The sequence below is a fragment of the Chiloscyllium plagiosum genome, unplaced genomic scaffold, assembly GCF_037043375.1.
Source record: "Chiloscyllium plagiosum isolate Xiang-an unplaced genomic scaffold, Cpla_swu_hap1 HiC_scaffold_4, whole genome shotgun sequence".
Lineage (NCBI taxonomy): Eukaryota > Metazoa > Chordata > Chondrichthyes > Orectolobiformes > Hemiscylliidae > Chiloscyllium > Chiloscyllium plagiosum.
The window spans coordinates 73,192,195-73,208,639 of record NW_028270142.1 but is presented as its reverse complement, the minus strand read 5'-3'; the positions used below and the strand labels follow the sequence as shown (position 1 = coordinate 73,208,639).

At 43.9% G+C, this 16,445-nt stretch overlaps 1 protein-coding gene across 9 annotated transcripts in view; it reads right to left on the bottom strand.

Moving 5' to 3' along the window:
• oxr1a (oxidation resistance 1a) overlaps positions 1-16,445 on the bottom strand; it is a 583,533-nt gene that overhangs the window by 111,227 nt on the left and 455,861 nt on the right. For all 9 annotated transcript variants that reach the window (XM_087986357.1, XM_087986351.1, XM_087986354.1 and 6 more), the window contains one exon: positions 10,231-10,399. In XM_087986357.1, coding sequence (XP_087842483.1) covers positions 10,231-10,399 — 169 coding nt within the window. The remainder of the gene's footprint in view (positions 1-10,230; positions 10,400-16,445) is intronic.

The following is a 16,445-nucleotide window of genomic DNA, read 5'->3' as shown; positions in this document are numbered from 1 at the left end:
TTGAAGGCTACAGATCCTATTCTGGAACTGTAAAAAATTGTTGGTCAGGTCACAGCAAGAGAAAGTGAGGACTGCAGATGCTGGAGTAAAACCAGAATTGAAAAGTGTGGTGCTGGAAACCCTGCCCCTCCAATCGCCACCAGGACAGAACCCCACTGGTCCTCAGCTTCCACCCCCACCAACCTCCGGATACATCGTACCATCCTCTGTCATTTCCGCAACCTCCAAACAGACCCCACCACTAAGGATATATTTCCCTCCCCATCCCTATCAGCGTTCCGGAGAGACAACTCCCTCTGCGACTCTCTTGTCAGGTCCACACCCCCCACCAACCCAACCTCCACTCCCAGCACCTTCCCCTGCAACCGCAAGAAGTGCAATACTTGCACCCACACCTTCCCCCTCACCTCCCAAGGCCCCAATGGATCCTTCCATATCCATCGCAAATTCACCTGCACATCCACACACATCATTTACTGTATCCGCTGCACCCAATGTGGTGTCATCTACATTGGGGAGACAGGCCACCTACTTGCGGAACGTTTCAGGGAACACCTCTGGGACACCTGTACCAATCAACCCAACCGCCCTGTGGCTGAAACTTTAACTCCCCCTCCCACTCCGCCAAGGACATGCAGGTCCTTGGCCTCCTCCATTGCCAGACCCTGGCCACATGATGCCTGGAGGAAGAGCACCTCATCTTCCACCTAGGAACCCTCCAACCTCACAGCAAGAGAACTGTGTTTAGTTCTGGAAGCCAATTTATAGGAGGGATGTGATATGAATGCACTGGACAGGCAGTAGAAATTTATCAGTATGTTGTCTGGGCTGGAGAATTTCAGTTATGAAGTGAGATTTAGCAGACTGGGGTTGTTTTCCTTAGAACAGAGGAGATTGAGAGGGGACACAATTGAGACATATAAAATTATGAGGGGCAGAGATAGGGTAGACAGGAAAAAACATTTCCCCTTGATGGTGGCACATGGTTAGGGTTAGGGTTAGGGAGAGGTTAGCCCGACCGTGTCCTTCAGATAACTGAGGTTCCTCTGTACACATCTAAGTAATTCGTAAACATTATGAATGCTTCTGTCTCTACCAAACTTACAAGCAGTGAGTTTCAGATTCCTCACATATGCTCTAAACCTTCTGCACCTTACCTTAAATCGGTGCTTCTCGTCATTGATTCTTTCACCAAAGGTGAAGGTGTCTTCCTGTCCATCTGCATAAGTTTATTTATCTCAAGGATTGAACAAGAATGATAAAATATGATATAGATAGAGTCATAGACTTCTACAGCAGGAAGATCAGGCCCTTTGGTCCGAACCAACCAAAATGCCCATCCACGCTCATCCCATTTCACAGCACTTGGCCCATATCCTTCTAAATCTTTCTTATCCATGTATTTGTGTCAAATTCCTTTTAAAATATTGTTCATGTACTCACCTCAAAACATTTCTGCTGGTATTTCATTCCATATTCGTACCACCCTGTGCAAAAAGCTTCCTCTCAGGTTCCCTTTTATTCTTTCCCCTCTAACCTTAAACTGATGCCCTCGCGTCCTCGATTCCCCAGCCTTGGGAAAAAAACTGAGTGCATTCACCCTAACCATGCCTCTCATGAATTGATACACTTTTATAACATCCCCCCTCAGTCTCCTACGCTCTAGCTTGTCCAACCTCTCACTGGCAACATCCTTCTAAAATTTCTTCTACACTCTTTCCAGTTAAGTAACATCTTTTCTATAACAAGGGAAGCAAAACTGAACACAATACTCCCAGTGTAGCCTGACCAACGTCCTGTACAACTGCAACATAACTTCCCAATTTCTATAATCAATGCCCGGATTGATGAAGGCCAGTGTGCCAAAAGCTTTCTTCACTGCCCTGGCCACCTGTGACTTCACTTTCAGAGAATGATGCACCTGAACCCCAAGGTCACATTGTTCCACTACACTCCTTAAGGCCCGACATTCACCATGGAACTCCTACCTTGATTTGACTTCCATAATGCAAGACCTCACACTTGTCTATAGTAAACTCCATTTGCCAATTCTTGGCCCACTTCCCCAGCTGATCACAGTCCTGCTGCAATTTCTACAATACCACCTATTTTAGTTTTATCTGCAAATTTATTAATCATGTCTTGCACATTCTCATCTAAATCATTGATATAGATAACAAACAGCAATGGGCCCAGCACTGACCCCTGTGGTAACACCACTAGTCACAGGCCTGCAGTCTGACAAACATCCTTCCACTTGTACCCTTCGCTTCCTGCCATCAAGCCAATTTTGCATCCAATTCGCCAGCTCCCCGTGGATTCCTTAATTTTGCATCCTTAATTTTAACCATGAGGTACACTAGAGCATGATTAGAGATGGTAATCGTAATAGATGCTACCAAATCCAGGGTTACCGCAGGGGTCAGAGAAAAAAAAAATCAATGCTAGTGTGACATTTGCACGGATTGGAGAAAAACGTAAAATCCCTACCAGTAGGCTGGAGACACCTCCAGACATCCACCAACCCTAACTCCCCACACAGACCTGAGGTTATGGGCCACTGGGAGATTGAACAAAAATGGCTGAAGGAGCTGCACAAAATGGCTTCTGCATTGCTAAATTAGATAAAATGGTTCCTTGTGCCTACATGACGAGCTGGTTCCCTGCATCTACGTGACTAGCTGCAGCTAGTGTCTAAAGCTATATCAACAACTAACCACTAAAACCACCAGGATGAAGAAGTAGTTAGATAAGATGAGGAAATACTAACCACACTGCAAGCTGCGAGTCTTTATAGAGGGAGCAATTGTTCCACAGAAAGGGCACAGCAGACATGTGGAGACTGTATAAGCAGTTCTTGCGAGTGATGCACACTTTTATTCCTCTGAGACAGGTAAGAAGGGGTAAGGTTAAGGAACCTTGGATGATGAAAACAGAGGAGCTTCTCGTCAAAATGAAGAATGCATCTTATGTAAGGTGGAGGAGGCAAGGATCGAGCACAGCTTTAGAGGATTACAGGCTTGCTAGAAAGGAGCTCAGAAATGGACTGAGCAGAGCCTGGAAGGGGCACGATGAAGACTTGGCAAATAGAATTTAGGAGAACCCAAAGACATTTTACTCATACGTGAGGAATAAGAGAATGATCAGAGAGAAGGGAGGGCTGATCAGGGATAGCGTAGGGAACTTGTGCGTGGAGTCTGAGCAAATAGGGGAAGCCCTAAATGAGTATTTTGCTCCGGTTTTCTCTAAGAAAGGGACCTGGTTGTGAATGAGAACTTTGAGGAGCTGGGATACAGGCTTGACCAGATCAAGGTTGACAAAGTTGATGTACTAGAAATTTTAGAAAACATTACGATTGATAAGTCCTCAGGGCCAGACCAGATTTATCCTAGGATGCTCCGGGAAGCGAGAAAGGAGGTTGCTAAGCCGCTGGCGAAGATCTTTGCCTCCCCACTCTCCACGGCAGTCGTACTAGAGGATTGGAAGGAGGCGAATGTTGTTCCTCTTTTCAAGAAGGGTAATGGGGAAATCCCTTGCAATTACAGACCAGTCAGTCTTATATCTGTGGTCAGCAAAGTTTTGGAAAGAATTCTGAGGGATAGGATCTATGACTATTTGGCAAAGCATAGTGTGATTAAAGGTAGTCAGCATGGCTTTGTGAGGGACAAGATCATGCATCACAAATCTTATTGAGTTCTTTGAGGTGGTGACAAGGCAGGTCGACGAAGGTCGGTCAGTGGATGTGGTGTATTTGGACTTCAGCAAGGCATTTGATAAGGGTCCCCATGGTAGACTCATTCATAAAGTCAGGAAGTATGGGATACAGCGAGACTTGGCTATCTGGATTCAGAATTAGCTGGCTGACAGAAGGCAGAGAGTGGTTGTAGATGGAAAGTATTCTGCCTGAGGTCTGTTCTTGGGCCTCTGCTCTTCGTAGTTTTTATAAATGACTTGGACGAGGAGGTTGAGGGGTGGGTTAGTAAATTTGCAGATGACACAAAGGTTGGCAGTGTCGTCGATTGTATAGAGGGCTACTGCAAGCTGCAGCGCGACATAGGCAGGATGCAGAGCTGGGCTGAGAAATGGCAGATAGAGTTCAACCTGGATAAATGCGAAGTAATGCATTATGGAAGGTCGAACGCGAATGCCCAATATAGGATTAAAGACAGGATTCTAGGTAGTGTGGAGGAACAGACAGCTCTGGGTGTGCAGGTACATAGATCCCTCAAAGTTGCCACCCAAGTGGAGAGGGTTGTTAAGAAAGCATATGCTGTTTTGGCTTTCATTAACAGGGGGATCGAGTTTAAGAGCCGCGAGGCTTTGCTACAGCTCTACAAGACCTTGGTGAGACCACACTTGGAATATTGTGTCCAGTTCTGGTCTCCCTACTATCGGAAAGATAGAGAGGCTTTGGAGAGGGTGCAAAGAAGGTTTACCAGGATGCTGCCTGGACTGGAGGCCTTGCCTTATGAAGAAAGGTTGAAAAAGCTTGGACTTTTCTCTCTGGACAGAAGGAGGAAGAGAGGAGAACTGATCAAGGTGTACAAGATAATGAGAGGAATAGATAGAGTCAATAGCCAGAGGCTCTTCCCCAGGGCAGGATTGACGGGTACGAGGGGTCATAGTTTTAAGATATTAGGGGAAAGGCATAGAGGAGACGTCAGAGTAGATTCTTTATGCAGAGAGTCGTGAATGCATGGAATGCGTTGCCAGCGTTGGTGATGGTGGAAGTAGAGTTATTAGGGACATTTAAGCGACTGCTGGACAGGCACATGGACAGCAGTGAGTTGAGGGGTGTGTAGGTTAAGTTACTATATTTTACATTAGGATTCAACCTCAGCACAACATCATGGGACAAAGGGCCTGTTCTGTGCTATACTTTTCTATGAAATACTAATCCACACTCTTCAAAGCTGTGAATCTTTGTAAAGATGACATAACCATTATGATTTAATTTGTTGTTAATCAATATTATTGGTTCAAGTAACTACCCATGAAGTGATATCATATACTGATTGGTTGTTACTATATGATCATGCTCCATGTCTGATGATGAATAATGTATATAAAACTTATGCAAACTCTAAGGTTGTTTGATTCTTTTGATGCCAAGAAGTTGTCATACTTGTGGGTGAATCAGAGTCTGCCAACCCGGAGCTGTAACATACAATAAATGATTGTTTGGATGTTAGACAAAGAGTCATTTATAGGTGTGTTTATTGACCGATCGTGGATCGTGGACCCCTAGATCATCAGACTATTTAGTTTGTACAGAGGGTATCGAGGGACCTTTGGGCAACCTGTCTACTGCAGGATCCATGAGACAGTTAAAATATCCCCCTATAATGATGTGCCGGGACTCGAGATTTATCAGTTTAGAAAAAGTGTCTACCAAATATTTAAGGGGATGAACTGGAGGGCAATAAACATTTAAAACACATACCTTTAAGAATTACAAACCTCCCGTGTATGCCTTTAACACACACTAACAAATTAAATGGGAGATTCTTCCTAACCAATATAGCCACTCCCCTACTTCTGGTATTAAATGATGAAAAATAAACTCAGTCAAAGCCATTCTGCTGTAATTTCAGATGCTCCTTGTCATCCAAGTGTGTCTCCCATAACAAAGCAATAACCACCTCCTTTCTAAGACTAAACGAGAACGTTCTTCCCCTTAATTGGTGAGTGACTTCCCTTGGTATTCCAGGTACACCATTTAATCAAGTCATTAGCCATAACCTTCTGCAATAACATTTAAATTCCAGAGAGGAGGAACCCGAACCATAAACTGGTGAGCCTTAGTGTCACATGATCCACCAAATGTAAAAGCTACATAAAGGTAAAACCACTACATTTAACAAACCTATAAAACTATTGAAAATTAAAACCAAAAACCAAAAAATAAACCAACATATAAAGCGCCAATAGCGCTGAGTAGGGGAACTCACCCCCTGCCCAGAGGGGGCAACTACTCATCCCAAACTGTCCATAAGTCGGCATCTAACCATCCCAGTCACCTTCACTTCTCCCAGCTAGAGTCGCACCGCAAACACAAGCAGAAAAGAGTAAACACCCTACTCAATAGAGGAAAAAAAGGTAAAGATAAAGCTCCAACCAGACTTCCTCCGTTTCTTTTACAAAACGATAAAGACATACTCAAACAACACTACTTATACATACTAAAATTGTTCAAATTAGGTTAATTTGTCCACAAAGTCTCTTGCCTTCTCCGATGTGTCAAAGAGATGTATGGATCCATCTAAGGTGAATAGTAGCACTGCCAGATAACTCGGAGTACTGAATCCCAAGCTCCCTCACTTTTCTCTTGACACCGTCATAAGATTTTCGTTTCTGGATCACCGCCGCTGAGAAGTCCTGAAAGAACATGATCTTATAGCCCTCGGATATTAGAGCCTTTGGATCCTTCCCCTGGACTCTGAAAGCCTCCATGGACTCTCTCCTTATCCCGGTAATGATGGAACTGCACCAGGAGAGGACAAGGACGTTAACCCAGACCCGATTGCCGTGCTGCAACCCGGTGAGCCGTCTCTATCTTCAATCCTCTCATACCAGTCTCCAAGTCAAAGAATTTTGGCAGCCAGTCCTCAACAAATTCTGCTCACCTTCCTTACCCTCAGGCAGATCAATGATCCAAATGTTTTTTCTCCTGCCCATGTTCTCAAAATCATCCATTTGATTGTGCAAATTATGGACCTGCATCTCCAGGGCTTGGATTCTATCCTTGGATGAACTAGCATCAGCTTCCATCACTGTGACCTTGTGCTCCACCTCATCTGTCCGCTTCTTCAGGTGTCTCAGCTGCTGCTCGTGCTTCTGCATCATGAGAGAGATCGGAGCCAGCTTCTCTTCAATCTGTTCCCCAAGCATCTCACGAGATTTCATGAGCTTGTTCACCAGGGCCTGGAAAGTAATCAACTCAGAGGATCCTGCAGGCTGAGCTGCAGACCCAGCCTCAGATGCTCTTCCTCCCTTTTCCGGCATCTCTGAATGGCTGGAAATGCAGATAGGTTAACTTTCAGAGGTTTCTTGGGACTCCATGATCTTTCCAGAGTCCCAAGATATCGCGATGGTCTGGGTTGGGAAGGTTAAACGTTTGTCCTGCTTGTGCTGCGATGCAGAGCTCTGCAGTGCAATCTTCTTAGATCACTGCCATCTTGGATCTCCCCAAAAAGTTTTTTTTAATTAATTGTTTGCAGCCCATAAACAGTGTCTAGCTTATTTCTAACGTAATTTTAAAATTTTAACTTTTGGTTCAATGCCACCGATTTCTCCAACCATCTTGAACAAGGCTCTAGTATAGTGCTATTGCATAAATAGTTCATTTGCTCCCTCCACCACGTGTTATCTGCCCTCATCTTATGACTATATAACTTGATGTGTACCATCACAGAAAACAGACTTGTAGCTTCAGAATAAAGTTACATATCGAATCAACTTGCTACTGGTAGCAAGTTTCCTTCCCAGAAGCAAACTAAACAAATTGAGGTTTAACATAGAACATTACAGCGCAATACAGGCCCTTCGGCCCTCGATGTTCCGTTGCCCTGTCATACTAATCTGAAGCCCATCCCACCTACACTATTCCATGTACGTCCATATGCCTGTCCAATGACGACTTAAATGCACTTAAACTTGGCGAATCTACTACCGTTGTAGGCCATGCATTCCACACCCTTACTCCTCTGAGTAAAGAAACTATCTCTGACATCTGTCTTATACCTATCTCCTCTCACTTTAAAGTTGTGTCCCCTCGTGTTTGCCGTCCCCATACTTGGAAAAAGGCTCTCCCTCTCCACCTTATCTAACCCTCTGATTATCTTGTATGTCTCTATTAAGTCACCTCTCAATCTTCTCCTCTCTAACAAGAACAGCCTCAAGGCCCTCAGCCTTTCCTCATAAGACATTCCTTCCATACCAGGCAACATCCTAGTAAATCTCATCTGCACCCTTTCCAAAGCTTCAACATCCTTCTTATAATGCGGTGACCAGAACTGTACACAATACTTCAAGTGTGGCTGTACTAGAGCTTTGTACAGCTATAGCATAACCTCCTGGTTCCGGAACTCAATCTCTCTATTAATAAAGGCCAAGACCCTGTATGCCTTCTTAACAACCCTGTCAATCTGGGTAACAACTTTCAGGGATCTGTGTACATGGACACAGATCTCTCTGCTCATCTGCACTCCCAAGAATCTTACCATTAGCCCAGTATTTTGCATTCCGATTATTCCGTCCAAAGTGTATCACCTCACACTTGTCCACATAAAACTCCATTTGCCACCTCTCAGCCCAGCTCTGCGTCCTATCTATGTCTCTCTGCAACCTACTACATCCTTTGTCACTATCCACAACTCCACCGACCTTAGTGTCATCCGCAAATTTACTAACCCACCCTTCTAAGCCCTCATCCAGGTCATTTATAAAAATGACAACCAGCAGTGGACCCAACACCGACCCTTGCGGTATGTTGCTAGTAACTGGACACCAAGATGAATATGTTCCATCAACTACAACCCTATGTTTTCTTTCAGCAAGCCAATTACTGACCGAAACTGCTAAGTCTCCCACAATCCCATTCCTCCGCATTTTGAATAATAGTCTACTGTGGGGAACCTCATCGAACGCCTTGCTGAAATCCATATACACCACATCAACCAGTTTATTCTCATCTATCTATTTGGTCACTTTGTCAAAAAACTCAATAAGATTCGTTAGGCACGACCTACCCTTCACAAAACCGTGCTGACTGTCCCTGATCAGATTATTCTTTTCTAGATAGGATTTATAACTATCTCTTATAACCTTTCCCAACACTTTACCAACAACTGAAGTGAGACTCACTGGTCTATAATTACCAGGGTTGTCTCTACTACCCTTTTTGAACAAGGGAACCACTTTTGCTATCCTCCAGTCCTCAGGCACTATTCCTGTAGACAATGATGATTTGAAGATCAAAGCCAAAGGCTCGGCACTCTCTTCCCTTGCTTCCCAGAGGATCCTAGGATAGATCCCATCTGGCCCAGGGGACTTGTCTATTTTCATACTCTGCAGTATTTCTAATACTGCTTCCTTGTGAACCTCAATTTCTTCTAGTCTAGATGCAAGCATCTTCCTCGCCGATATTTTCATTTTCTATAGTGAACACTGTCAAAAGATATTTATTTAGTGCTTCCCCTATCTGCTCTGACTCCACACACAACTTCCCACTATTATCCTTGTTTGGCCCTAATTTAACTCGTCATTCTTTTATTCCTGACATACCTATGGAAAGCCTTAGGGTTAACCCTGATCCTATCTGCCAACAACTTCTCATGTCTCCTCCTGGCTCTTCTGAGCTCTCTTTTTAGGTCTTTCCTGACTTCCTTGTAACCCTCAAGCGCCCTGAGTTTTCACATTTTGTCCTAACATAAGCCTTCTTCTTCTTCCTGACCAGGGATTCCACTTCCTTAGTAAACCACGCTCACGCGTTTTATATTTTCCTCCCTGCCTGACAGGTACATAGTTATCTCGGACACACAGGAGCTTTTCCTTGAATCAGCTCCACATTTTTAATGAGCTCATCCCCTGCAGTTTCCTTCCCCATTCTACGCTTCCTAAATCTTGCCTAATTGCATTGTAATTTCCCTTCCCCCAGCTATAATCTTGCTCGGTAGAGTACACCTATCCCTTTCCATCACTAAAGTAAACCTGACAGAATTGTGATCGCTGTCTCCAAAGTGCTCACCTACTTCCAAATCTAACACCTGGCCAGGCTCGTTACCCAGTATTAAATCTAAAGTGGCTTCGCCCCTTGTAGGCCTGTCCATCTCTGCTCATTCCTGAAGAAGGGCCTGTGCCCGAAACGTCGAATCTCCTGTTCCCTGGATGCTGCCTGACCTGCTGTGCTGTTCCAGCAATAAAGTTTCAACTACATACTGAGGAAGCCCTCTTGCACACACTGGACAAAAACTGACCCATCTATAGTACTCGTAGTGTTCCCAGTCAATATTTGGATAGTTAAAGTCCCCCATGACAACTACCCTGCCTCTCTCATTCCTATCGAGAATCATCTTTGCTATCCTTTCCACTACATCTCTGGGACTATTCGGAGGTTTTGTTCTAAGTTGCACAAAATTTGAGTATTAGTGAATAAAAGATACATTTCTATAAGCTTTCCAGCTTGTATTCATCAAGACCTTGTGAAACAGAGATACCCATGTTGCCTACCTTTCTTGTGGTATTGCAAACCAGTACTCATGCTTCCTGTCTCTCTGGGCATACTGCTGCATAGATGCACTTGCCACTGAGACAAATGTCTTCCGCATTGGCTTCCCGACTCTCAAACACAAGAACCTGTATGATCGATTCCGCCTGTTCTCTTTTGGTAAGGCAATACCTGAGATTCAATGTTAAACAAAGTTAATCCCTTTGTTTCTAACTTCTACTTAAGATATAGCAAATATACGAGATATTTTGACAGGAATTGGCAAAGGTACTATCACCAAATCGTTCATATACATCATGGCTGTCAATAGGCAAATACTCGGTCCCAGTGAGGAGCTCTGACTGACCTGTAGGTGAGTACAAGAGTCGTCCTATTCAGTCTAAGTCCACAGACGAGCATTAGACCCACAGAGGGTTCTAAGAGGAACTGTAGCACATGTTTTAAATACAGGTAAGCCGATGGGCAAGATTCAGTAAGGAATCATTGCTCCAATCATTGGATGTTTTCTTGCCTGTATTTTCTGCTGGCAGATTGTTTCTCTCTCGTACAAGTCAGTCAGTGACTGGAATACCGGCAAACAGTGTAAAGGTGAAATCTACGTTTTAACATTGTACCAAACCTTATATTTCCAAAATATGCTCATCTATCCCTTGAAGGAGACAAAACTGAGAATGCAAACCCTCAGAGGGAAAGGGTGAATACCCCAATGGAGATCATGTTTAAGACATAGCAGGAACATTCAGCAGTAATAATTTTTCAGATAAATACTTGATGGGGCCAAACAATGCATAGCAATGAGGAACATGAAAGTCTAATTAGAAAGACTGTCAGATTTCATCAGTTCAAATATACTGACATCATATACTGGTATCATGCAATAACATATAGAATCATATATCATCTTTTAAAAAAGTGCATTTTGACTTGTCAACACACCAGATGTTCAAAAACGGACTCTAAACTTGATTCTTGAGCTCACCAAACATTCTCGACTTATATCAATTGGAGGAAGGCTGGTTATCATGCAAACTGGACAGAATTCAGTCACAATGCCCTTCCATAGCTGAGCATGATGAAATGCTGATGGATATTAGCAGGGATAATTCCATAGGTTGCAAGATAATTACAGATAAAGATAAAATTGGTCCTCAGGAGAAAGTGCTAAATGGGGAAGGCTAATAATAACAAGGCAGGAATTGGACAATTTACATTGGGGAGAGCTGTTTGAGGGTAAATCCACAGCTGACGTGCGGGAGTCTTTTTAAGGCCAGTTGATCAGAGTTCAGAACCAGCATATTCCCATGGGAATGGCAAGATTCAAGAACCCTAGAGGTCAACAGATACTGTAAGTTTAGAAAAAGCAAGCCAGCTTTAGGAAACTGAAATCAGCTAAGCCCTTGAGGAATATAAAGCAGGAAAGAAAATAATTCCTTTAAAGAAGAATTAGGAAGTATAATACAGGCCCGGAAATGTCCTTGGCAAGTATGATTAAGGAGAATCCTCAGGCAATTTATAACTTATATTAGGAGCAAGGGAGTAACTCAGGAAAGGGTTTGTCCATAGAAGAACAAAGGAGGGAAGTTATGCATGGAGCCGGAGGAAGTGAGTGAAGTCCTTAATGAGTATGCTGCAACATTATTCATCAAGGAGAAGATCATGGCTGATGGTGAAATTAGGGAGGGGTATGTCGATATTCTAGGCCATGTTGTCATTAATTGGGTCATGGTGCTTAGGGCTTTTGAAAAACATTAAAGTAAACAAATTCCTGAGGGGATCTATCGCAGGGTATGGAGAGAGGCAAGGAAGGAGATTGCTGGGATCTTAACGGTGACAATTGCACCCTATTTAGCTACAGGGGAGGTTCCAGAAGATGGGAGAATAACCAATGGTGTTCCTTTATTTTAAAAGGGCAATAAGAATAAAAAAGGAAATTACAGGCCAGTGAGCCTCGCATCAGCGGTTGGGAAATTACTGGAGAACATTCTTCGGGACTCTATTTACTTGCATTTGAAAACGAATAGACTAATTAGAGACAGTCAGCATGGCTTTGTATGGAGGAAGTCTCATGTCACAAAGCTGATTAAGCTTTTTAGAGGAAGTGATTAAGATGATTAATGAGGTTAGGGCAGTGGATATAGTCTATATGAACTTTGTCAAATATTTTAGTAAAGTTCCTCATAGTAGGCTGATCCAGAAGATTAAGTCCCATGAGTTGGTAAACTGGGTATAAAATTGGCTTAGTCACAGAAGATAGAGGACAGTTGTGGAGAGGTGGTTTCCTGACTGGAGGTCTGTGACTAAGAGTGTTCTGCAAGGATGAGTGCTGGGTTCTCTGCTCTACTGCTTGACTGGTAAATTTGCTGATGACATGAAATTGGTGGAGTTGCCGATAGTGGGGAAAGTTATTAAAGGATACAGTCAAACATAGTTGCAGTTTATTCTGGACAAGTGTGAGGTGATACGTTTTGGGAGGTCAATTGCAAGAGGAAAGGATAAAGTAAATGGCAGGATTCTGAACAGCATTAACATAGAAGGGTTCAAGGTAATAGTTCCCTGAAAGTGGCAACACAAATGGATAAGGTGGTAAAGGAAGCTTATAGGCATGGTTGCTTTCATAGTTTGGGGCATTAAGTGTAAAAGTTGGCAAGTCATGTCACAGCTATATAAAACTTTAGTTGGGGTACATTAGGAATATTGTGCAGTTCCAGTCACCACATTCGAGGAAATTCGTGGAGGTTTTTAGAGACAGTGCAAGAGAGGTTGACCAGGCTATTGCCTGGATTGGAATGTATCACCTATAAAGAATGGTTGGACAAACTTGGATTGTTTTCACAAGAGCAGTGGATGCTGGTAGAAGTATATAAATTTGAGACAGGCAGAGTCTTTACTTCAGAGTGGAAATGTCAATTTTGAGAGGGCATGGGTTTAACTGAAAGGGGGAAAGTTTCAGTTTAACTGAAAGGGGGAGATGTGTGAGGTAAGTTTTCATTTTAAAACAGAAAAGATGATATATGTCTGGAATAAACTGCAAGGGGAGGTGACTAAAGCAGATTTGATAGCAACATTTAAGAGACATTTAAACATGAACAGACGGGGAAGGGAAGGATATGTGCAGGCAGACATGATTAGCTTAGAATGGCACTGTGATTGGTGCAAACATGGTGGGCCAAACCGTCTGTTCCATGTTCTACGAACTCCAGTTTACAACAGTTGAATGTGTTTTGCTGAGGCAGTCATGAGGCTGGAATTTACAGCACCTTATACCTTATCCCCAATCTGTGGGCACGATTTTGAAGGGCAGAACATGTAGATTATGACATGTAGTTGGTTAGCCCACCATCTTCCCCTCTATGCCAAACCAAGTTCACCAAAATACAACAGACAGGTAATGAAATCGGCTGCCCACCCGCCGTTTATTTTTAAAAAAAGTAATAGGTTCGAGTTGACCAACCAATTGGCCAAGCATTAGTCTAAACAGACCATTAAATGGATGCCATGGGTGGTAGGGGCAGGTGAAATTCAGAAGGTCCCTTCTGTGGATAAGTTGGAGGGGGAGGGGTTGACTCCATCATTTTGGGGGAGCGCCTTGAGCTCCTTGGCTCTATGCGTTATCCTGCCTTTGTTTCTTACTCCTGTGCACCACTTTGAGGGGGGATGGGTCACAGAATACACCTGTGGCCCTGGAACTGATATAATATTGTATTCAAGTCTGCAGAGCAGGAATCCCTGATAGGGTGAATCGCCAAGATCTTTTCCACATGGTGGGAGTCCAAAATTAGAGAGCATAGGTTAAGGGTGAGGGGGGAAATATTTAAAAGGGACCAAAGGGACAACGTTTTCATGCAGAGGGTGGTGCATGTATGGAATGAGCTGCCAGAGGAGATGGTTGATGCTAGTACAGTTACATTTGAAAGACACCTGGATAGTATATGAATAGTGTTATGAAGGTGTAGTATACCATTAAGAGATTTGAAGGACTTAGCAAGCACAGACATTTGGTCCAGCAGCTAGTAGTACGTTGGGTAGTATGAGACAAAATCAACTTCAAATTCAGCCAGATTAAATTACGCCCCAAGATACAAAACTTCAATCAAGTTCGAACTTAGTATTTTGACAATATTAAAACCAATGAAACAATCTGATGCTTTGGGGTATAAAACTGAAAAAAAAAAACAGTTGGAGGAGAACTGCCAAGCCACCAACATACGCAGACTGCCCGCAGAATAGCTATTTTCAAGGTACCTTTATCTATCAAGCAGAAACCTGAAGAAGAAGAAGTTGGCTAGTTTTGAAATTTTAATTTTTTGGTAAATCTTAATCAAGGTTTTATTGGACCAGTATTAAGAAAGGGAAAGTAAAAGAGAAAGGAGTTGTAAATAGTTGATAGTTAATAATTCTATTAGATTTTTAAAAAAAGTTGTGAATTTTTACCTTAAATAGTGACCTTTGGGATAGTTCTTGGCCTCTCGAAATTTAACAGATTACAGCATGAGTTAAATCGTTTCTGTGCTGCTGGTTTAAATTAGGACGGTTACCGTGTCGTAACAATAGGAAGCGTCTAGAGGGATATGGGTCAAATGCTGGCAAATGGGACAAGATTAGTTCAGGATATCGTGTTGGCATGGATGAGTTGGACCGAAGTGTCTGCTTCTATGCTGTATATCTCTATGACTCTTCTCATCTCTGCACACACCAGCAGCTGCAGCCAGCAATCGCTGGACTCAGATAGCAACTAGTGGTTGCTGGACTCAAACAAGCATCAACATATTTTGCATAGTTTCAGGGTGAACTTGAGCATAAATCCCTCTGCTGAGTCAGCATGGGACGAGTCTGACTGAACCGAAGCCTTAGCTTTGAGGACAACTTTCCTGCTGCATCAGTGGATGGCTCAGGTCAAACCTGAGTGGCAATGTGCAGGGACAACAGGAGCTTGGGGTACGAGAGAACATCTTTCCACTGAGTCAGTAGGAGACTACAGGGAAGGCCTCTCTGCTCAGTCGGTGGGAAGACCAGAGTCAGACCAGACAGGAGCTTGAAGTTAATTTACAACTATTAGAATATGAAGAACCAAGAGAGAATGGATTGCCCTTGATTGGACTGGACTCCTCCAGAAATACATAATGAGGAAGTGGCCACAATATGGGGAGTATGCTGTCATGACAGGGACAAGGGAAAACTTGCTGGGGAAGTCCTCTGGAAGGTTGCCCAAGCACAGAGCTGAAAATGTGTTGCTGGAAAAGCGCAGCAGGTCAGGCAGCATCCAAGGAACAGGAGAATCGACGTTTCGGGCATAAGCCCTTCTTCAGGAATGAGGAAAGTGTGTCCATCAGGCTAAGATAAAAGGTAGGGAGGAGGGACTTGGGGGAGGGGCTTTGGAAATGCAATAGGTGGAGGGAGGTCAAGGTGAGGGAGATAGGCCGGAGTGGGGTGGGGGCGGAGAGGTCAGGAAGAAGATTGCAGGTTAGGAAGGCGGTGCTGAGTTCGAGGGATTTGACTGAGACAAGGTCGGGGGAGGGGAAATGAGGAAACTGGAGAAATCTGAGTTCATCCCTTGTGGTTGGAGGGTTCCCAGGCAGAAGATGAGGCGCTCTTCCTCCAACCGTCGTGTTGCCATGGTCTGGCGATGGAGGAGTCCAAGGACCTGCATGTCCTTGGTGGAATGGGAGGGGGAGTTAAAGTGTTGGGCTACGGGGTGGTTGGGTTGGTTGGTCCAGGTGTCCCAGAGATTCCGAAAAGACCACTCCCTCCGTGACTCCCTCGTTAGGTCCACACCCCCCACCAACCCAACCTCCACTCCCGGCACCGTCCCCTGCAACCGCAAGAAATGCAAAACTTGCGCCCACACCTCCCCTCTTACTTCCCTCCAAGGCCCCAAGGGACACTTCCATATGGTTAAGGAGAAGGGGCCTTGGATGACAAGAGCAGAGCAGTTCTCGTCAAAAGAAAGAAGAAAGAAAGCTTACTTAAGCTTGAGGAAGCAAGGATCTGGCACAGCTTTACAAGATAACAGGGTAGCTAGGAAAGAATTCAAAAATGGACTGAGGAGAGCTTGGAGGGTGCATGAAATAGCCTTGGTGGGAAAGATTTGGGGGGAAATCCAAAATCATTCTACACATACGTGAGGAATAAGAGAATGATAAGAGAGGGGCTAGGGCCGATCAGGGATAGTGGAGGGAACTTGTGCCTGAAGTCTGAAGAGGTAGGGGTGACCTGAAAT